Raw genomic sequence first — 24,030 nt, 5'->3', positions numbered from 1 at the left:
TAGGATTTTGACCTTCTATAGTGTTATGAAATGTTTTATGTCATTGAAATAAAAAAATAGTTTATAATTTTAAAAATATGTGTGTGCACATGCACAGTGCGTACATACTGCCAGGTCACTTCTGGCCATGCTATAGAACTCTCCATTCTGGAGATTCCATCTATTACTATAATCTGATCGCAAAGACATATGTGCTTCCAGGACATCGGACGATTGGGATTTAGATCACTCAACCACTAAATCCACTGGCAAGACTATGGTGCCAGGTCTTATTTCATCTTTAATGACAGAGCTCTGTTCCATCTGTTTTATGCTCCAATCTTTGAAAATATAAAACTCTCTGGATCATTTGGTAAAGGGTGTCTGTTAATGATCTGTTTTGATAATCTCAAATTTAGACAAATGTTTGTGAACAGTATCCTGTAGCTATATAATCATTTGTCTATAGACTTATAAATTGATAATTTCCCCCTGAAATTGCTATATAAATTATATATCTAACTATGTATATGACATTCAAACAGAATATCCCAAACTTATCAAAACATTAGTTTAATTAAAATATTTGTCTAAAGTTTTAAAAAGAATATCAGAATCATAAGTACAGATCTATGGTATTTATTTGGCAACTTTCCAGTTATGATTCAATAATTTATTAATGGTATACTGAGCAGCTAAATAAAAAAAGTTTTTAAGGGCTTAGTAATTATTTAGATAATTTAATTTTAGAAAGTAACATACTATTAAAACACATGATTCACTTTCTATTTAAATCAATGTAAAATATTTTGGTCATTAATTTTTTAAAATCCATTTCTATACTATTGATATGTAGAACATTACATCTGCATTGCTTAAATATAGTGAATCAAGTATACCTATTGTGCAAAAGGGTTTTTTTTAAGTTATGTCTTTTAACATCTAGAATAAGAAACACTACATTCTATAATTATGCTAAAATTAGCAAGTCATAAGTATACTAAACATGAAAAATATAGATTTCCAATAGAGAGCAGAGAAAAGATAAAAGAAAAAAACTTAGGAAAAATTAGCTTTGTTTGGCACCATACAAATGCTTAGAAATTCTGATATAAAGAGACATAGCTTAGACAAGATCCCATACCAATGGTGAAGGAGGCAGAAATCAGGTGAGGAGAACTGGAAATAACAGGCCGGTGCCTTATCTAGGTCTACAAGAAGATGCTTGGTCAGAATTGATGGCAAACGACTTGTAAACTTGATGAGCTAGGCTAAAAGGAGGAAATGTCTGTTGACTCAGGAAGTTCATTACCCATGCACCCACTGCTGTGGAGTCAATTCTGATTCACAGCGACTCAGAGAGTTCACAAGCCTATCCATCTTGACACCAGACTTAGACCTGCGTTGGGCTAATTCAGTCATGGCTGACAAAGCAAAACTAGGGCTGATCAAGACTTTTGAAGCATACGTGTTTGCAAAGATAACCGGACTGGGACAAATTACAGATGTAATCCATGGAAGAGAAGACTTAGAAGAGGCACCGTTAGCTCTATCGGGTCCGGATATGAGAGAATGGATTATTGCCAGATCTGTGACATGTGCATGCATTCAAAGCTGTGGTCCTGTCATTTTAGAGCAGGACGCCATTGTGTCCAACTCTGCCAGGCATGAGATTTGCTTGCTCTGAAACGGATATGCTGGCCTTGTTTTTTAATAGGGAGATTACGTTTCGAGCTGGGTATCAACTGCCACATAATTCTCCAGTGGATGGCTGGTGGGTTTGGATGTGACCTTCAGGCTAGCAGCTAAGCACTTAGCTCTCGGCCACCAGGGCTGCCAGCAGTCTCACAAGGACACTGATGATAGAACTTTTAAGTTCCTAAAAACTTCAATGAAATCTACTTAAAACTGAAATCTACTTAAAAATGAGGTTTGGGGAGTGAATATGCCCTAAATAGGAAAGCCAATTATATACAAATTATTATTATTTTCTACATTAGAAAATTATCCTCAGGTTTGTTTGCTTCCTTTTCACTGTGAAAGCAAGTGCATGGAAAACTATTTGATTGAAAGCACTGCTTTATAGTACTCCAGATGATTGTTCCAGTTCACAAAATGTGCTGTCCTTTTGATCCTCCCATTAAGAAGCTTTGGGTCATTTCTGCTAAGAACAAAGAAGATGAAATGTTACACATAATTGTTCAAGTTTACATTGTAATTAGGCTAGTTCTAGCCTTCTTCCAGTAGGTTGTGCAATAAGACTGATGTTCTAATGAAAACTCATATAAGCGTTATTTGACAAGATTTTTTATAAGCCCTGAGATACTAATAAAATGCATTTATGCATTGATGATTTCAATGATGACTGAAGAAGGCACTAGATAAAAATTGCTGTGAAATGAAAATCAGTGCTTTGCATACAGTGTATAATAATGTAAAAGTACCTAAACTAAGTCTGCTATTAAGTGACAAGCAGAAACCTTCTTTAAACGACTCTATCTATGATTAATACGGTGCCCCAAACATGAAGCATATCCAGCTTTATAATGGGGCAAACTTGAGGCAGCAGTCAAATTTAGATGAATTTTCCCCCATGGTCTAATTCTTTTTCCAGTTGATTATAACTGTGACAATTTTTGAAGCGCTGAGTACAGGCCACTGCCGGAGGCAGCTTAGCGGAGCTGACAGATGTACCACCACTGTGCTCCTATGAGAAAACATTTTTGACAAGTACAAAAATACCCTTCACGTTCCATTTCCTCAACCCGTCAGACAAATGGTTTATTTAAACCAGGTCATCATCTATGGGCAGAGGAGGGAAAAATCAGGGTTGGCAACGAATAAGGTTTTTATCCGAGAACCCCAAATTGTGCATGCCCGAATGTATACTGCTAGGGAAAATTATCTTCTTGTCCCATTAAGGTTCAAAGTATTCTGCAGCCATACAGATCTATACTTCTAAAAACCTTCCCATTTTACCACTGAATTTAGGTGCCAGAGGAAGGAAAGAGGGCATGGGGAGCGCACAGCTTCCCAGGAAGGAGTCTATAACTCTAGGAAGCTACTTTCTTTATTCCTGTATTTCTTACCATTTTTTCTCTTATCTTTCCCAACAGTTTTTGGAACTTGAGCAGTTTCTTTTAAGTCTAAAAATGTTCAGGGTAGTTGATGTTAAAAAGTTTTAAAATGGACTTGCTTTGGATTTCCTCCAGGGGTATGACAATTCGTTTCCCACTCATCATTCCAGGCAGAATGACAGCTCAGCACATACTCACTTCATTCAAATGAAAAGGAAGCATCGCTTTTCATTGAAATGCAAGTGATAACACAAAGTTGTATCCTATTTTCATGTATATGCAGAATACTTTCTGGAGGAAATTAAATTTTGCGTCCTTACTTTTGGGTGGAAGCAGTTATGAACTTATAAATTTCTAGTAAGGTATTGAAATTATGCTAAAAGGTGTTGAGCTAAAGGATGCATATTTCTTTTATTACATTTTAGTGAGTTGAACGCATTCAGTATACAAATCAAGTCTGCTAATTAAGTTTATCCATAGGATATTTTAAATAAAACTCTATTTTATTAAAGTCACAGTTTTAGGGAAAATTACAAATCCTTTTCAATTAACTTGGAATTTCAAGTTATGTCTACTAATAACACTAAATTATTAACAAGAACTTGGTTGACTATACTCATATAGTCTTTATTAAGAGTGGGTTTGGCTGTGTTTCTGATTATTTGTTCTTGATTCAAGATCATGTAAATATCTGTACTCAATTAGGCTGTTACAATAAAATCTTATTTTTACTGAAATTCAAGTATATGAAAAGTTAAGCCCGGTTTAAGGGCGAGACAATTTGGTTGTCTTCAATTTTCAAGATGAGCAAGAAAATTATAGATGTATACATTTAAAATAGAATCTAGTCCCTCAAATAGTCTATATAAGCATAAGCTTAAAAATACTATTACTTTGCTATAAAAGCTTAGGAAAAAGCAAAATATAGTCAGTCTCCTAAAATATTATATATCTCAAACTGTAGGCAAATACAATATTTCCATTATTATCTAGTAAAATATTCCTGACAATATCATTCCTTTTTAAAAACTCTTGCTTCTGAAGTAATAAAATGTGCCCTGTATCTGATCAGATATTACTAAAGGTAAATCTCTGATGTAATCAGAGCCTGAGGAATTATTTCACTAATCAAAAATTGCATCTCCAAAACAATACACACTAAACAAAAACATTTTGCCCTTCTATGGCTAGTTAAAACCACCAGTCATATGTGAGATGCAATTATATCAGCTTTGAATGTTTTTTGCAGAGAAATCGTGCAAACTAAATACTATGCAGTGTCTTACAGAGGCATCCGGAACTCAATATCCATGATCTTGTGAGAAGGCACGTATGTCAGTCCATTTAAAACACACTCTTATAGAACAGGTGAAGCACGACAAAAACCTCACGGGTATAAAATCTACTTCAATTGGTAGTGACTCTGTGGACCTGCCCCTGTGGGCCTCTGAATCTGTAAATCGACACATCTTTCTCCTCCTGAGCACCTGGCGGTATCAAACTGCTGACCGTGTGGTTATCAGTCCAATTCTTAGCCCGTGAGTGACCAGGGCCCCGGAGAAGATGTAAAATATTGTAACTTCAAAACAATATGATCTGCAATTAAGGCTTTGGATTTCAAATACTGCGAGTTAAATATATATATATTTTCAGTCTTGGTTCATTTTATGCACTTAACCCCAGAGTATGGGAGGAAGAGGAGGCATGTTACTCCCTCCAAGAGTGACAGTCTCTAGCACCCACAGGGGCGGGGCTATTCCATTCTATCGGGTTGCTATGAGTCAAAATCGACTCAGTGAAATGAATTTGGTTTGTATAATCTCCAAGTATATATAAGTCATTCTAGATTCAGTAACATCATTACCAAGTGAATTCTTTGTTAAATCGTATTATAAAGCTGTTCTAATGATCTTTTCCTTGTTATTATACCTTGGCACTGGATCCTCTTACAAGAGGAATCAATTGACTTTTTCAAATTAAATTGATGATAAAATCCAAGACAAGGTTCTAGCATTACACGTCACAGTCGGTGCTGTCTATGTGAAACCTTCAATATCTACAGACTACAAGAAAATTGTAAAATTGCCCGAACCTCATAATTATGAACATTTCTTTCTTAGTTTCCCCTTTCACTTACTCTGAAGAACTCCTTTGTTGACCCTGAATCCAAAGTCCCGTAGGCGATTTCTGTTTGCTTGGCCAGATCTTCCGCGCTCTCTATGGGGGAGACCATTCGCTCGACGGTCAGGAAAGCAGCAAGGTTGGCAGTATAGGATGATATAATGATGAGCGTGAAGAACCACCAAACACCTCCAACAATTCGACCGGACAGGGATCTAAACACGGATGAGAAAATGCACGTTTTCCTTTCACTACCACACGCAGAAAGAGAGAAGATGCTTTAACATAACATGAGTTACGTTTTACGTGTGTATAAACGTGTGTTCAACGTGTTTTAAAATAACAATGGCAAGTATGTCGTTTTCGCTCAAGTATGTCGCTCAAGAATGATGGTCATCTTTCTGAACAATCGATATTTTTTTGGTTATATTTAATGTACCGCTAAACATACGTGCAGCTTGTCCTTCTGTATTTTAGTGGGCGGAGTGGTTACTGGTTGGGCTATGAGCCTCACCAGGACCGGCTACTGGAAACCATCAGCTGCTCGATGGGAGAAAGGTGGGCTCGACTCCAATAAACAGAACCGGCTTCGAAACCCGCCTCGTTGTGGAACGCCCCCGCCGCTATCATGACCTAGCTTCGCAGGCGAGAACTGCTCTATTCTGTGTCCGAGGGATCGGGCAGCCTCCTCTTTGCCCTGGGGGTTTCTTTTGTAGGGGCATGTAAAATACTAACGAATCTTACCAATGGCTGGGGTCCTAGCTTTGATTAAAAACTTGCGGATGCCCTAAGACTGAAGAGGAGCCTCAGTTTTTAACGCTTCTTGGAGACTGACATGGATGACTAGGCATATGCCCAAATGAGGCTGGACAATATGAAGGACCAAAATATGAGCCATGTCCTAAGGCATCCTTACAGATGGGCATGACATTGTGTTCTCAGCACTACCTCCCTGGCTTTTAAGGGCGTGAGGGTGAGTGGATGCGGATAAGTGAGGATGTACTGAATTTAAAAAAAAAATCTAGAGCATATGCATAATTGATCTTTTCATTAACTATTGAACAACAGAAATTCCTTGGTCCAGTTGTTTTTATTATGTTTTTAATTTCTGGAATCATTTAATAATATAACACATCAGGTCCAAATAAAGAAAAGTCTCCGTTTCCCCCGTTATTACATGGTACAGGTAACACCTATTGGTTTTTATTGACTATTTGCTTAATCCTGGTTGATGAAAACCATTACTTGATTTGCTTTAGCTTCATCTCAAATCATTAACCAAAAAGTTATTTAATTGAGATTCTTAAGTTATTTGAAATTCCAGTCTCTTTATAGTTTTCCTGGATCTGAAGGAACACAAACTGCATTGTGTTTCAAGATTCTCTTTCGAGAAAGCAAAATTTTCTTAAAAAACAGAAACAAAAAACCCTATACTTCTGACTAATTCAATGCTTTGTTTCCTAGGCCTTGACCTATTTTCTGTATTAGAGAAATTTGGCTTCCCCCCTCTGCCCCCAACAGGAGCTTGTCTTGCTTTTTTACAAACCTAATCGAGTAATGTCTTGGTGGCATCCAAAGAAAGGGAGCCATGATTGCAAGGATATTGAAAAATCTCTGTATGAAACATAACGTGAACATTGTTCATTTTTTGCTTACTGTCTAGCTTGTTTATGGGTCATTATATTAAACAAAGTATATTTTGTGTCCGCTATATTGACTCCATGGCAGAAATCTCCCTTCAGGTATGTGGGATGAAAGCTAAGTTCAAGATTACTTGTAAAAATTGAACAACAGTGATAACGCAGAGGCTAGTTTTTGAAAAGGAGATGAAATGAAAACGAGTTTCTGTTCTTATAACTTAGGTTATAGTGTTCATCTGTCAAACCACTGAATAAAATATTGATACTAAAGAATTCTGAGAGTTCTGATGGCTTGCATAAGTTATGTATCTCTAAATATTTATCATGTAGTCATGTTTTGTGGTAAACTGGAAGAAACTGAGTATGAATATACATCAGGTCATTTGGGAATTACCAGGTTCCTTGTATTCCTAAGATTTCTATGTCCCAGGAAAGAATGTGCACAGAGATGTTTTACACAACACTTAGAATTACTAGGTGATGGTTGAAGAACATAAAGCATTCTGACACTAACCTGGGTGAAATATCACATCCTTGCTGCATAAAAGCACCCAGGGAAAACCAGAGGCTATTAAAGATGCCAAACTCGTTGGGAGGCTGGTCGCTTGGTCCTTCCTTTCCGTCTTCTGGTTCTTCTGTGTGCCATTCATATGGACTAAACCTACTAACTAGGAACAAGACCACGCTGACACCAATGTAGGCAAAGACTATGCACATCCAAATCTCATAGGCCAGAGGATCCAAGAAGGAAAACACTCCTGGTTTAGATTTCTGAGGCTTTTTGATCATGATAGATATCCCCAAACTCATGAAGGGCTTAGAGAAGTCAATGACCTCCTCTCGAACCAAAGTGATTGTCAGAGGAGCAATAGCAATCTCTGCTTTCTATAAGACAAAAGACACACGAGAAAGCACAGAGGTCAATGGATTGCATCATGGAATTAGCACTGGATTTATCCAATCAAAACAAACCTATTAAAAAATTCACTCTACTTTCTTATTGGGGAGGAGGGCAGCAATGAATAAGGCTTTTGATAGCTACAAAGAAGAACATTAGATTTGTTTTTATATTAAAATATACCACTTAAATTGCATCAGACATTGTTTTTAATTGGTGGTAATAATTAGATGCAAGGAAGAGAGCCAGAGAAGAGTTCACAGAAGCAAAACTGACTTGAACTCCACTCACCATGTTGGTGTTTAAGGATGGGAGTGGGCCTCGCAGAAGACTTAATAGTCTTTCCATGTGGCTGATTTCTCAATGTCTTGGCCGGGAAAACTGCTGTGTTGCTGCCTTTTCTCTTTATTTGGACAAATGCCACTTATTAATTACTTTGCCATCCTTTAATATTATGAATTGAAAATGTCAAACAGTCTTTTCTTTTTCATTTCTTTCCAGCTATGTGAAGACCTATCCTACAGTCTGTGTTTGCATAAGAACATCAGGCCCATTGTTAGACAATATTTTTCAATTCAGTGCAAACACAAAAATCTGGAAGTTGGCATTTATTTCTTGCTATTCACATGATTTAATTTTCTACTGAAGTTAAAAAGAAGCGATTCTGCAACACAGTTGGTTCAGTTCTCAGATGTTATGGCCACAGCCACCAAACTCTTGCTTTTTAAATTTTTTGATTTGGAGCCAGTTAGCTTAGCCTGTTTCTGTATCTTCAAAAGGAAGATGCTTTGCTATTTACCCCATCATGTTATTGTGCCTATCTATTGAAAACTTTAATAAAATACTAAGGAGCCTTTATCGAGGGTTTAGGATCCCAACATGAACTTAAGCATTTTAAATGGCTTCTCATTGTTGTCATAATCCTCACAACAATCCTCGATTCATCATTTTATAGATGCTGAACTGAGGCTCAGAGGGGTTTGCTTTCCCCGCCATGGCAGCTCTGAGACTGGAGCTTGCACACATTCAATCAAATCAGGCGACTTCCACAACCCAAAGACATAAAGAATAACAGTGGGAACCTTTGCAAACTGTCACAGGATCTACAAATGCAGTTGGAATATTTTATCATGTGAAATGTCAAAATCTGTTTCTAAATTTTGGTGGGTTTACAGGTTGTTTCTCACTTTATACAATTTAACTGGTTATGCCTTGGTCACCTCTTTATGATGCATTTCTAGAAATGGAGTTGGCGGTCTTGATCTTCATGAATGTTCATGCTATGTGATGCCTAACATTTATCCGGAAAGATCACATCCGTTTCTGCTGTGGCCATCACTATATGAAAATACTTTTAGCCTTGAATCCTGGATGCCCCACTGATAATTACTTTTGCTTATCTTTGACAGTTGGCCACATAAGAAATTATATCTCAAAAAAAAAAAGAGCTGATACCAAGGGTTCAAGTAGAAAGAAATGTTTTGAAAATGATGATGGCAACATATGTACAAATGTGGTTGATACAATTGATGTATGGGTGGTTATGAGCTGTAAGGGCCCCCCAAAATGATTTATAAAAAGATAAAAGAAAAAAGATCTGAATAAAAATGAAAAAAGCAAGAAATTAGATCTCACTGTATTAGTCTGAATTAATTTAATATTTCTATTAAATAACAAATATAATTGAATGAAATTTATAAAATGGATCATTTTAAAAGGAATTACTTTACTGTAGAACTTGCTTTTTAAAAACCTATCATAGTTTGCCAATTTTTCATATGAGGTATTATATTTTGCTTATTAATCCACATGCTCTTTAAATATTAATTTTCCTTTTCCATATATGCTGCAAATATTTCCCCTATTCATCAATTCTTTCTCTTTTTTCCTTTTAATAACCTTTTGTCTCTCATTGTTAGATGCTGTTGAGTTGACTTGGACTCCCTGTGCCCCTGTGTTGGAGGAAATTGCCCATCGGGCCTTCGGCTGCCATCTGTCTGGAAGCAGATTGCCAGCCCTTCTGGTCTGCAGCTCCACAAGGAACTGTCTGCTGAGTCCCCCGGGATGCTTTTTGTAATGACTCAGCTTATGGTTAATGGACTTCATATATCTGAAGCTTCTTATGTAGTCATAACATCATCGATTTAGGTTTTCAGCTCTGGGTTTCGTGCTAGGCGAGTCTCCTCTCAGGATCATATGTTGCATCTAGTGCCTCTTGTCCTGTGATCATTTCTTTGGGAAATTGAATTCTGAGGTGGTGATATATAGGTACTCCTTTTAAATACTTGTCCAGGCTTACCCACAGAAGTAAGTTAATCCTTGCAGTGACTTCAAATGCCACCATTCGTGTATTACATAGTTTCATGTGTTACAGTTTCATGTGTTACATAGTTTCATGTGTTACATAGTTTCATGTGTTACATAGTCTCTGCTGTAATTTTCCATTCATAGCAGCTATCACTAAGGAGGAGAAAAGCCTCAGGGGACACGAAGGCGATCCCAGCATGCTCACAGCTAGATGGAGGGGCAGCGAGCGAGCGCGGTTGAGGATGGTGGTAACTCGTGTTCAAGAAGGGACACACTTGAACCACATCTGAGATTAGGCAGGGTTTGTAAGAGATCAATACATGTGCTTCTTTTTCTCCTGCAAAGACTGGACATGTTGTGCATGCTTTGCTGTTGTCTCTGAGTGATCACACAATGTAGTGTGAAAATATTTTCAGTGATAGCTTAAAAATATTTGGTTTCTTTTCTTTTTTATTTTATTCCCTTCTTCGCACAGCAAGTTGACCTTTTGGAAACTCACCAACTGAGGAGCAGGTGTAATTCAGTGTTTCCCTGTGGGGGTGGGGAGTGGGGTGAGGTGGGGCACTGGGATGACCCAGGAAAGCTTCCAAAACAGCTGCCTAAAGTTTAACCCAGATATGGGCTAGAGCAATGGTTCTCAACTTTCCTAACACTGTGTCCCTTTCATATAGCTACTCATGTGGTGCTGATCCCAACCATAAAATTATTTTTGTTGCTACTTCATAACTCACTTTGCTACTGTGATGAATTGTCATGTAAATATCTGATAGGCAGGATGCATTTTCATTGTTACAAATTGAACATCATTAAAGCATAGTGATGAATCACAAAAACAATATGTAATTATATATTGTGAACTATTTATTTCTAATGACAAATAAATGAAATTTTGTCTTGAAGCATGGTGTAGCATGGGTAAAAGTCTTCATGCCAGGTACTCGTACGTGGATGTATCTGCATGTGGGCGGACCGCCTAGAGATGGATAGAGGAGCAGTGTCTTGGTTTCTAAGACTATCAGAAATATGTGTTTTCCAATGGTCTTAGGCAGTCTCTGTGAAAGTGTTGTTCAATCCCCAAAGGGGTCACGACCCACAGGTTGAGAACCACTTTATTTTCTTTTTAATAGATTATAAGGTTTTAGGTGAAAGTTTACGTGTGGATTGAGGTTCCCACTTAACAAATTTTATAGATTGTTCTGAGACATTGCTTACAATTTCCACAATAGGTCATGTTTCTCATTTCCATTCAACTGGTTCTATTTCTATTGAGCTGGCGCCCTTTCTCCTTCTTGCCTATTCCTTGTTTCTTTTGAGTGAATGTTGATCCTTTTGTCTCATACAGCTGATTGTGTAAAGGGCACGTTGCTTATGGGAGATTCTGTTTATTTTAGAGGCTAATCTATACCTCCAGGAGTGGCTTCAGTTCTAAGCTCAAATATTATTTCAAGGTGAAACTTTTGGGTTCTATTGGCCAGTAGATCTCATTTTTATTAGGAATTTGAGTTTTGCACTTTTCTCCTGATCTGTTTGGGACCTTCCATTGTGTACCTGGTCAGAGAGATGGATTCATGAGCATTTTAACACTTACTATTAATAATTGGGTTGCTAGAGGATGGAAGATACTTTGAGAAGTAGTCCTTTAGATAAAAAAATAATAAAATCGAGTGATACCACATCCTAAGATAAGGCCCAGAAGTAGATAAATTGTGGAATAGACTTGTTGCGAAGATATTATGGACTAAGAAGAATCTGACAATGCCGAGTTTGAGTTACCACCTGCCAGGTGCTGAGATCACATGTGAATGCTTCACAATCTTTTAATAATAATTATAATAGCAAAGAATGCCAAAAGTAAAGACAGAATGGATTTATAAATCAATCACTTTGAAGTCTAACAATAAGGCTTTCTCTGGAGTAGAAGAAAGTGGATGGAGTTTCACCTAGAGCCTGGATATTTGCAGTTACAAAGAAACACAAAACAAAGCAGAAAACAAAACAGTTGATAAATTCAATCTTTATAGACACCAGAATGGAAAATATCAAATTGGTAGAAAGTGTAAGAGATGTGGAATAGGATTTCTTTTGGGACACAGGTGAATTATTCACACAAATGGCAGAAATTGGTATGCTTAAACCTTGGCTGAGTGGCTGATGACTAAGCATTAATAAAATGTATACTCCCTTCTGAGAATGGTGGGGCATTCAGACTTTCTATAACTGATATGCTTTACTAATATGGTTTTTTAGTTAATTATGCAATCTTTTAAATGTCCCCTCTCCCCATTATTGAAACATCTTTGACTTCTAAAATGTGGTCAGATTACTTGCAGTGGGGTGATCCAGGGCTTCCCAGTAGGTAAGGATTCCTTTTACGGAGAAGATGTGTGTAACAAATGTCATAGAAAGTCACTCAGGATTAGCTAAAACATTCATACCTAACTGATCATCTATGTGTGATTTTTTTGAGTTTAACATTCAACAGTACTTTCAGAAGAAAGTGAATTATGGTGGGTCGAATAACCTGAATTCTGTTCATACTTAAAATTTCTTACTGTAGCAAAAGCTTAAAGTATCTTCAAGAAACATGTGATTTAGAAATCATTCCCAAGGAAAATTTAGATTAGACACTAAAAGCTCCCTATGAAACTGCCCAGGAATCCTGTGGTCAAACGCTTTTTGTTTATAAAAAATGTATTTTCCCCTCCTCTCATTTACAGTCTCATAGTCAGCAATTCTTTCCTATGAAAACGAAAGCAACCAATTGCTTTCCAATGCCCACCAATTTCCTTTCTTTCCTCTGTTTTGCTGAGGTGTGAGCTCTCATCCTCTATGAGGCGAAGGCTGTCCTTGCTTCACGGTCTGAGGAGTAGGCTGCACAGTCGTGAAATGATTGAATTCAAGTTTCTGGCTCAGAAAGTGAGTCCCTTGTGTGGACTTCCAATTAGGTTCTAAATCTTTCTACGGAATTCATCTCCAAGAAGGGATGCCTCTCCAGGTGGTTCCTCATTTTCAAGAGGTTTTGTGAGGATTAATCAAACCGAGGGCGCTTTGAAGAAGAAATTTGTGACAGGATTTCCGCACGCTTGGCTTACAGGACATTTCAGAATCCATGTCCAGAGTCTGTTCCTTTACTCCATGACTGAAGCTCCCTGGGTGAGGAACCCAGGAAGATCTGCCATAAGCAATAATACCAGTATGAAGCCTTTGATCATGGCCAGTTTGACTAGGGCACGTTACAGTGGTAGCTGAAGAAAGCGCATCTTGTTCTCACCCAGGCAGGGTTGTCTATGACTGATCTGTCCCTGGCTGTGAGGGTGCATACTCAGTAGGTGGTGCATACACGAAAAAGAGCATCACCCGCTCTTTATGAGAACAGTGTTAGAGAAAGTGCTAGGGTTGGTTATTCTGTAGGCTTACCAGATGGCCTTGCCTGCAGTGTAGGTTTATTGGGTTCAGCAGAAATGTAAGAACCTCACATTGTTGGTTAGCATTTTATAGACACTACAATATTGCTTGTGAAGTGGTTGATTCTCCAATTACAGAAAATATATTTAGAAGTAAGAAACAGAACAGAATCTAAATTACCTTAAATTAATGCCTAAATTTATTTGGAAAGGAAGCTGCCTTTTCCATAATAAAATGATAAAAATTATTAATGGGTTTTGTAATGGCTCTGATTTTGCAGTTATCAAAAATATCAATGGCCTAGCAGCATCCGGCTAAAAAAATTGTGACCAGAAATATATCAAAGTCGGTGTTTTTTTAATAGGACAGAAAACTCTGAATTCTTACTTTTGGTCATGATCTTGAAACTACCCAGTGAACATTGCATTACTAATATAATAGAGAAACATTTATATACTGTATCTATTTTTAAAAAAATTTAGCCTCAATAAAATAAACAACAGAAGCCAGCAGCAGTTGACATTTAAATGTAGGTACATGCCCAAGTAAAATGAAGCTTCTTGTTGACATAAATACATTTTTCAATAAATTGATGTGCTTACCCCATAAACAAGTTCTCCTACCATCCCATTCCAGATTTTTGTGTCTGCATCCCTTGCTCCATATTTTCCATCAGGGACAATGGCAATTTTATACTTGATACCAATATGTTTTGCAATTTCAGATGCCAAATCTACACAGTATCCTTCATATTTGTCATTTCCTTCAAACATCTCATGATTCTTCTTGTACATGACATATGGGGATTCCTATAATGAGAGAAGTGAAACTGTAAAGGAGAAATGACAAAACATGCCATTTAAAAGCCTTGGTGCATTTTTTTAGCTTCAGCACTTGATTAAATATTATATTTAGTAGTAATATATGTGCTAATTTTGTGTGGCTAGAACTCAAGCTTAAGATATCTGAAAATATAATTATGCATAATATTAAATTACTTTACCTTGGGCCCTAAAATGGAAATCCTTAAAATGATTTTCTATTGATGGTTACAGACCTATCCTTGAGACCCTGTCAGGAAAAAAAGTCCTCTAATAGTTGTCTGGATAAGTATAAATTATCATCATTGGCTATTAAATTAATATTTCGAATATCTCTCATAAAATAAAGATTATTTAGCAGCTTCAGCTTCATGTACCAAAAGCCTCATTGAAGGTCATATTCTGCTTCTTGTCTACCGACGTTCAACTTGATATCCTTTAGGAGTAATTCAGTTTTCCTTGATCACTAAAATTTAGCAAAATACCTTTCTCAGAGTAGGCACTTGCTACCCATTTTCTCAATAAATGGGTAATAATAAAACTGTTAATAAAACTGCTTTTTAAAGTTGTTGATATACTTATTTATTTGTAATTAATGTGGCTTTGCAGTCGCTTGATATTTGGGCTTTAAATGAGTTTTGTGCTCCACAAATTGCAATCCTCATAATAACATGTATCCCCAAGGTAACTAATAATTTCTCCATGTTGTGAGGAACACAAACATCAACCACGTTCCCTTTCTGTTTTCAAAGCAACGGAGACAGAAAATAATTATTGTGAAAGTTCTAATAAAATCCAAATGTTTCCTGATGGTTAAGAACAACTGGAGAGTATTCAGTTTAGAAGCAAAACCAAAAAACAACCAAGAAAACACACACAGAATCCACCCCGCTTTGCACAAAACAAAACATAAAACCCCCCAAACAATTAAAATGCCTCAACGAGGGACTTATGTTCGCAAAAACAACAAAAAATCATTTGATTTAAGAAATTGAAACAATAGCACCAAAAGCCTCCTGCCCAAAGGCAGGTCTGGTAAATAGCAAATAAGGCATTTCCAGGTCACTTGCCCAACATTCATTTCCAGCTGAATTTGTCTAGTCACGTGCAGAATGAGAGTGACAATCTCTAACCACAGCGTCATGCGTTCTATGTCACGTGTTTATGCTATGTAAACAGAGCCATAACATCGATTTAGCGATCTCTCATCCATATCTTTTCTTTTGAATCAACAAGTTTTTAGTTGGGAAGGTTGAACTTGCTTTTAGAATCCTGTATAGAAGATAATCTACTTTGTATAATCTGGCATGTTTTTCTAACTCGGATTCTGTTTCCCAGTACTTAGTGAAAATGGAAATTACTTTTGAGACAGGGTAAGAACAATAAATTACTTGATATGTGACTTTCTAAAAATGTGGCTCTAAGTAAAGAAGAGGATAGTGGGGAATTGGCCAGCATTCGCCTTTGTATTAGCTTCTTAAATTCTGCCTTAAGTTGATTGGCCAAGTGAATTAGGACACTCTCATTCATCTTTGAATTTTATAGATATTCTAATTCTGGACTCAGGTAAAGGAAGTTTCTCTACCTACACAATGAAAGCAATGATCACGTCTTCTCTCAATAAGTGAAAAGTATGTACTCACTGCAAATATTCTACAAATGTAAAGGATGTTGTAAATTATAAATGTGGTCATGAAAATTGATGAGCTGTACAGCATTGTCAATGTCTACTTTATGCTACGAAACATCCATACTTATTTTGTGCCAATCTTTCTATTTTCACTCTTTTTAGAAAATAATGTAATTGAAGTATGGGAAATATGTTGAAAAGAGCAAGAGCCACATCTTTGTAAACTGTTTAACATGCTAATTGAAATGGCTGCACAACTATTATCTATAATTATAACTATTAGCATAACAAGCTTAAGATGTTGTAAAAAGTGTTACAGCTAATTTTCCCATTTGGTATTGAGGTTGGCAGTCAATGAAAAAATATATGAAATATTTCAATATGTGCATTTTAGCTTTGAACTATATATATCACCATATGAGCTTGTGAGCAGAAATTCCTAAAGCCAGATAGATCATTTAATTCACTCTATTCCCTGCATGCTACAGTCTAATACTTGCTTCGTGAAAAGCTGCATTTTTCTTATTTAATGAACAAACATGCATTAAGCATCCACTGCGTGCCAGGAGTTTTTCTAGGAGCCAAGGCAATAAAAGTAAATAAAACATGAAGGTAAGTCAAAAGGTGTTGCCGCTATGATTGGAGTTCACACATTTATTTCAACATAACGTGTGACAACAGGTCTCTGGTGTCTGGTGATGACTGCAGACCCCTCTTTTTGGTAATACAGTGGTTTTAGTCTAGTTAGCGTGTCTTCAAAACATACAAATAAAGTTCTCCTCAAAATTCAAGAGAGAGGGCAGCTCAGAGGGTCATGGCAACCATTTGGGGGGGATAATTGGGAGGGCCATCTCGATAGATTTTCTTGAAGGACTCAGGATGGTCAGGATATATGATTAGGAAAAAAATTTAAGAAAAGTGGAAACTATATTGGTAAGAAAAAGTACAGGAAAATGATGCCAGGGGATTTATTTTTTCCCCATTCACAACAATGCACCTGCTCATTCACCGAGACAAAGGCTGTCTTAGGAAAACAGCATTGGAAACCTTACCCCTTCTATCCTTTGGCCTTGACCAGGTCCCTTCAAGTTTCTCAGTGTTCTCCAATCTCAAAGCACGTTGAAAATACAAAACAAAAAACAACCACTATGCATGCCCGTTGAGATTGCTAAAACCACTGTTTTGATGTGGTGCAAATAAAAAAAAAAAGAATTCTTTAGGGGAAGAATTAGAAAGCTAGAGACACCACCTGCAGAAACATCTAGACCTGGAAGGAGGCTACTCGAGGAAACAATCGCTTCACACTTGGCTATTTCTTAAAAGAAAAGGTTTCTATGTGTCCACAGCAATGTTTTTTGACTTACCCACAGATACTCTGTTTTCTTGAATGGACTCACTGTGGATTATTTTTGCAGGTGGTAAAGGTATGAGAAAGGAGGGGGACAATAATAAAACATAGCTCCTGGTTTTTCACTGACTGCTCTGTGTCGGGTACTTTATCCTTCCATTACTTCTCACAATAACACTGTGAGACAGGCATTCCCTAGTTTGCTGATAAAATGGTCCCCGTTCACAGATGTTAAGCAAATTGTTCAAGTGTACAAAAGTAGCAAGTTAAAGAGCTGGGATTTGAATGCATGTTTTGAAATATCTGAAAAATTTGAAACGATTATTCATTCCTACTATATATGTACCATCATTGGACATTTCATATGCATCACTAGAGAAGAGACAAGATTAAATATATTTATCCCAGTATTTTTTATTCCTGCAAGGAAAATGTTATTGAAAATCATGAGCAAACAATGTAGATAGAACCTTTCCCTTTCACCTTATAACGCTTAGTGCAGGCGTCCTCAGGCTGCGGCCCACCAAGAACATTTATCCAGCCCGCCAGGTGTTTTTGCCCTGTTTGTTTTTTAACTTCAAAATAAGATATGCGCAGTGTGCATAGGAATTTGTTCATAGTTTTTTTTAAACTATAGTCTGGCCCTCCAAAGGGTCTGAGGGACAGTGAACTGGTCTCCTGTTTAAAAAGTTTGAGGACCCCTGGCTTAGTGTTTAGAAGGCACTCAATAAACATCAATTTGCTGGCCAATCAGTCTATCCTAAGAGGAAAACTATTGCACAGTAATTATATTAAGATATTCTGATTCAAGTCTTCAAAAGGAAAGTCAAAATTAAGAAGTGCTAAGTCATCTCTTCTGAACTAGGCACATGAACACGCGCAAAAATCTAGTTAGTGTTGGTTTGCCTTTCCTCCCTAACCCCTCAACAGAAAACGGTTTGGAACACATTCAGCTGACTGAAGTGTTACTGGCGATGGCGTTTAACCCGAGTGTATGCAGCACAAAAGAAATGTGACGATCACACTCAGACTGGTGGGAAGACCCAAGTCTCTCAGTTCGACTCAATTCCGTGAAGTTGGTGTCATTGTGCTGTTCTTGCAAGCCAAACCCTACTGGGTAGAAAATCCTCAACACTTCAAGCTCTCCATTTGCTTCACCCCTAATCCGATAAACTGTCCACAGGTAGCTCTTAAATCACACCATCTACGGGCAGATTTCGCCTAAGTTTTGTGGACAAATAAAATACTCAGTCTTTTCAACAGCAACAACAACAAAAATCACAAAGTAGAATTTGTGGGGTGTTTTAATAAAAAAAGTATATTAGTAACATCAAGTGTTATTTGTAAATAAATGGAAAGATCAGAAGAGGAGGCTATCGTGGACTCTTACTTCTGCCTGCAGAGAAGCTTCCATCTGCATTATATGTGACTGTGCTGTAAATGGTAGACTGTGAATTGCAAGATCAATGGTTCAAGACTACCAGCTGTGTAATCGCTCTTGTAAAGATTTATAGCCTTTGAAGCCCTATTTTGGGTCACCCTAAAGCAATACTTCCTTAGATATTACTTTGAATGCATTATTTCTTACTGATTATGAGGTTGGTTTTTTTTTTACTAAAATAATGATAATTTCAATGATAGATGATTTTCCACATTGCTCTGCTTTTTCAGAAAGAAATCATTTTTTGTTTAAAGCTGGTAAATTTGGGAGTTGTGTGTGTGTACCTGTGAACCGATATTAGTAGGTGGCACAAAATAACATATCTGTTTCTTATGTATGTGGTCCAGAAATTGGAGGAGAATTGGTGGGGCAATAGTCACCGACTTGACTGCAACTGTAAGGTTAGCAGTGCACCTGCCCCAGTGACTGTCGGAGAACACACCTGGCAATCTTCCCCCATGAAGACAACGGACGAGGGAATACCAGTAGCTCACTTCCATACTACAGCATCACTCAATTGGAATCGACCCAACAGGACACAATAACAATAATACATGAATACAGATTTCATATGTTATGTATGTATATATACATGCTGCTACAAAATTCTATATAGAGAAGACCAATATCAAACATCTCATAAAGTACTCGGAAAAGATCACACGTAACCAGATTACTGGTGTTTGTGATATAATTCTGAATTTCCAGGCAATAAATTTAGTTTTATATATATTTTTCCCCTTAAAAGTGTTATTTTCATTAAATGGTGAGAAATAACTTCTTGCTTTGCAACGTGGTCCATCATTTAGCTTCAATGATAAAACTTAGGGCAAAAAGAAAACTTGGCGGAAATACCAGCACATTACCTCTACTTTTTGTGAGAGATTGGTAGACACTCAACGAGAGTAGTGAGATTACAATGGGGAATGCTCCCCTCTCCCCGCCCACTGTCTACCATACGCGTCCTTTCCTTAACTCAGTGCACTACTCCAGGCCACATGGCATAGGTTTGGCTTCTTTTACTCGTTAACAGAGATTACTATTTTGAATTTGACAAGTTATACCAGTCTGGTCACAGCCACATGCATTTCACAAAATTTTCAGTCACTGAGTACTATCTAAAGATAAGAAACGATGTCGAACTGAACCACCAATTTTAGGAATCTCATCTTTGTTGTCACGATCCTCATGTGACAAAATCGTCAACTTTAATCTTTATTTTTATTTAGCTATGTTATATTCTCTATGACTACAGTCGAGTGGACGTAACATTAAAAGGAAGAGTGCATAGATAAACATACTGTATAAAAGAAGAAGGAAATTTTAACAGCATTTGTGGCTTTAGCCACATTTTATTTAGAATGATAGTCAATAGACTTATGCTTTTTGTTTACTTTCTACAGGTAGAATATGAGTTGCATTGAATGGAGACATGTTCGCCTCTTTTGTTATTCTTTTGTCCCCTTGGTCTATAACTGTGCCTAGCACATAGCAGACGCTCAATAAATATTTATGAATAGATGAATTTGTCAATCAATTTTATTCAATAATATCATATATGAGTACAGTGTATCAACACATAAATAACAACATGCACAAAGGAAAAACAAATGGAAGGACAGTAACACCAGATTTATTTCCAGTAGAATGACAGTTCTGCAGTGCTCTTATTCACTTCTACGGCTAGACATCTGTCCTGCACATATTACAATGTCTAAATAACTCCATCTATGTAGGGAGCTTTTCAGTTGAATTTGGGGGACTATAACATGCAATGTCAATATCACATTCATCTGCAAGGAATCATATTTCTTTCAGTATGAGTGAGCTGGAGGAAATGTCACAGGTGTCTACAACTATTTTCAAAAGAGCAAATACAAGGGACACCTTAGAAAGGATTCCAGAATATCTTTTTGAACGTAGTTGCAAATGCTGGGGAAACTCTTCATATGAAGATTACATTTTTATACAAAAGACAGATACTTGTACTTCACTAATTCTATAGCAAAAATATGGATGATATCACTGTCAAACAATAGATACTTTATAGACTATTCTTCAGGTTTATAAGGAACAATTAAAATTTCATCATTCCTACTTATTTCTTGATAGCATGCTTCATGAAAACTAGTCATGCTTGCACAATGAATTTAGTTCTGTGGTTTTAAGAACTATTTTCTCCAGCCTTTAAGTAGAGGGATGGAGATGAGATGTTTCATATATACTTATATTGCACATTAAAAGACTTTATTTCACACAGAACAGGCACATTTTCACAAAATTTCTAAAGAAAGCTATGGCATGTGTTTATAAAACAAGCACACACATTCAGAGATTTTGGATGCGGAGCAATATAATTCCATCGTTTCCATACAATAACCTCAATCCAAGATATGGCGATTGATGTCAGGATTATTAAGTGATTCTTTTTCAGCATCTAGTTGTTTTCTTGAGAAAGATGAAAATTAATTCTTCTTATGTTCTAGTATTTCAGAAAAGTCACAGAAAATGTAAAAAATATTTTTCCCGGTAGTCCAGAGTTGGCCATCCAAGTAGAATCCCACATGAAAAATTAGTTTAAATTTACTACATTGGAGAACAAGACTTGAGCTTTAGTTAGGAATGGTCGAACAGCGTGGAACTCTTGTCTTTCTTGATCAATTTCTTAAAATAGGATTCTTCATCAGAGGCTGAAAAGAGGAGGACTGTACTGAAGTATGACTTTCCATGACTGTCTTTTTTAGGAAAAGAAATATATCGATATATTGCTTTTCAAGTCCCATGCAAATATCCTTAGAAAGGTATGCAAATTTCACATTTCACACACAAACTACTGTTGGTTGGCTTGCATTTTAAAACCATAACCTTCCAATCAAGGCTTGGCAGATTACATTAAACTGCTCACTGGCGATGCAACATAGATAAAATGAATCGCAATATCTGAAAGCTTTGGGCTGGCATTTTCATGCATTCATTTTTGGGAATAACTTGACATTCTTAGAAACCTCAAACTAAAATTATATAAGCTGAAACCTAACTCCATTTTATTTAGAGTAAGTGCACATAGCAATAATTAGAAATCAGTTTTGCTTAATAAGACATTGGGGTGGAGATATATCACTTTATACTAGACAGGAAAGGCCACCGATTGCTGATCTCCTTTGACTAGTATTGACTTTAAAGGGCATGTTTGACTCTGGAAGAGGAAAATACATAAAATATTCCATTATCTAAAAGGCAATGTCATGAAAACCTCTTGGAAAAACCAGTGTGAAAATTTAAAGCAGTTTTCAATCTATGATGTGACTGAATTAGGCAGTCATAGTTTTGTCCATCTTAGGAGATGCCCAATAAAAATAACAATATTTATTTGTCTATGGCCAATGAGAAGAACAATCAGTGAAAAAAACCCTTATAATCAATAAAATATAAAACAATATGTAATTCTATAGAATATATAAAATATGTAAAACAGGCTCATTAAAATCCTTAGATTCATATCTCTACTTTTATAGACAACAAACTATTAGTTGATCATTAAACTCCTTGGAAAGTCTGATTTTAAACATTACTGCCTATTACATAGATTACTGTCTACTACATAGATTTTAAATAACACAATGGCAGTAGTAATATGGTACTTGCTACTACATATTTCTATGTGATTGGTTGCTGACCTGTTATGTGTTCACTCGTTTGTCTTTTTTTTGAGGGGGGGGTTAGCATTTCATATATTTTAAACTAGAGTTCAACAGTCTCAGCCTTTATCATCTGAGCAATTTTCTAGGAACAATAAGATGACAGAGAAAATAAAAATAATTGTAAAAATATATACTCCAAGCTCAGGACACACTTATGTAAAGCCTCAACAGACTTCTTGTGAATCAGAAGATCCAGGACACAACTGAGATCCAGCTTTCCCTCTCCCTGATCATCAGAGCTGGGGAGTTAGAAATGTCTGTGGACAAAATGGAAGAGGATAAAGCATAGACCCACACTTACCATAATCGTGGTTACTACTACTGTTCTGTTTTCAATAGCTGCTGTGTCATTGCCAAGAGTGGGCACATCTTGAATCAAGACCAATTTATCCATGTCATTCCAGTAACCAACCTGCAAAGTAAACAAAATGCTTGGAGATCTGTTTTGAGAGTCTTCGCTGGTCTTTCTTAAAACAATGAGGAGGACAAGAGGGTAAGCACACATAACAATGTTTAGAGGCAAACAAAAATAACAACAGCAAAGTGATTAAACATTTTCTCACTCGATAATAAGCCAATTTTCTTGTTGGGCAATGATATTGTTTGTTTAGATATCTGGCAACTTTACCATTTATATGGAGTGGCCAAGATATTGTTAACGGCCGGTTCAAAATGGAATAAAGAGGCGGATGGACAACCACTTTGTGTTCATCCTTTCTTCTAGTGAGATGGACTGATCATCCCCTCAATGGCTTTACTTGATTTTATCAATAAACTTACAAATCGTATGGGAGTCCGGGAGAGTCAGACTAATAAATGGGACATATACAGGATATTTTGAAGCAGGAAAAACTAACATGTCTTTTGAAAGCAATTTAGGAATAATCCCTAATTTGATATAACCTGGTCACTAGGTAAGGAGTAAGATGAGGACCTCTACATCTGTAAAGGGTTAGAGTCTCAGGAACCCAGAGGGGCACTTCTACGCTGCCCTATGGGTTCTCTACGACTTGATCAACTTGATTACAGTCAGTTTGGCTTTGCTAAGTCAATCCCTTTGATCATTTCTAAAATGTTAAATATGACAGAAAATATAAAAGGGTAGATAGTTTCCACATTGACAAAATGCATTTAAGTTTGTATTTTTTTCAGTTTCCAATCTTCACGTTATTATCTCATCTAGAAATAACAAATACTTTGTCATACTTGACAAGTGTGGGCCCTTTGCTTTGTACAGCTCCTTATGTAATCATAATAGCCACTATCCATTGAGTGTTTATTCTGTGATGGATACCACATATATATTTGTGTGTGTATATATACATGTATATGTATATATTTATAAAAGACAATTCATCCAAAAATTTAGAGATTAAACTATTATTATTGATATTGTAGAGATGGGGTCCAGTTTTGAATGTTTCGTGAACTTACACTCTAGTGTAGACAATTGAGAGCTTCAGACTGAATGACACCCAAACCATTATGCTATGGCAAAATATAATGTTCACAACATGGGGGTTCATTTAATATTAGCCAAATATCTTTCTTGAAATTCTTAATGCAGTTAACAAAACTCACTTCTCCAATAAAATGTATGTATGGGTGTAAGTTAAAAAGTATTGATACAAAACTTAGAAACCTTTAAAAAATATCAAAAGT

At 36.6% G+C, this 24,030-nt stretch overlaps 1 protein-coding gene across 9 annotated transcripts in view; it reads right to left on the bottom strand.

Annotated features, from left to right (window-relative positions):
• The window catches only part of GRIA4 (glutamate ionotropic receptor AMPA type subunit 4), a 446,712-nt gene that overhangs the window by 40,263 nt on the left and 382,419 nt on the right, over positions 1-24,030 (bottom strand). For 3 of the 9 annotated variants that reach the window (XM_075548742.1, XM_075548736.1, XM_075548741.1), the window contains exons 9-12: positions 22,670-22,780; positions 14,030-14,236; positions 7,332-7,702; positions 5,194-5,392 (exon numbers count right to left, since the gene is read on the bottom strand). The exons of 1 other annotated variant lie outside the window; for it this stretch is intronic. In XM_075548742.1, coding sequence (XP_075404857.1) covers positions 5,194-5,392; positions 7,332-7,702; positions 14,030-14,236; positions 22,670-22,780 — 888 coding nt within the window. Of the gene's footprint in view, positions 1-5,193; positions 5,393-7,331; positions 7,703-14,029; positions 14,237-21,324; positions 21,358-22,669; positions 22,781-24,030 lie in introns of those variants that run through there. 5 more of the 9 variants (XM_075548738.1, XM_075548737.1, XM_075548740.1 and 2 more) reach the window with 4 other exon arrangements.

The sequence above is a fragment of the Tenrec ecaudatus genome, chromosome 4 (genome assembly GCF_050624435.1).
Source record: "Tenrec ecaudatus isolate mTenEca1 chromosome 4, mTenEca1.hap1, whole genome shotgun sequence".
NCBI classification, from domain to species: Eukaryota; Metazoa; Chordata; class Mammalia; order Afrosoricida; family Tenrecidae; genus Tenrec; species Tenrec ecaudatus.
The sequence above is the reverse complement of the archived record's forward strand: the minus strand, read 5'-3'. Positions and strand labels throughout refer to the sequence as shown.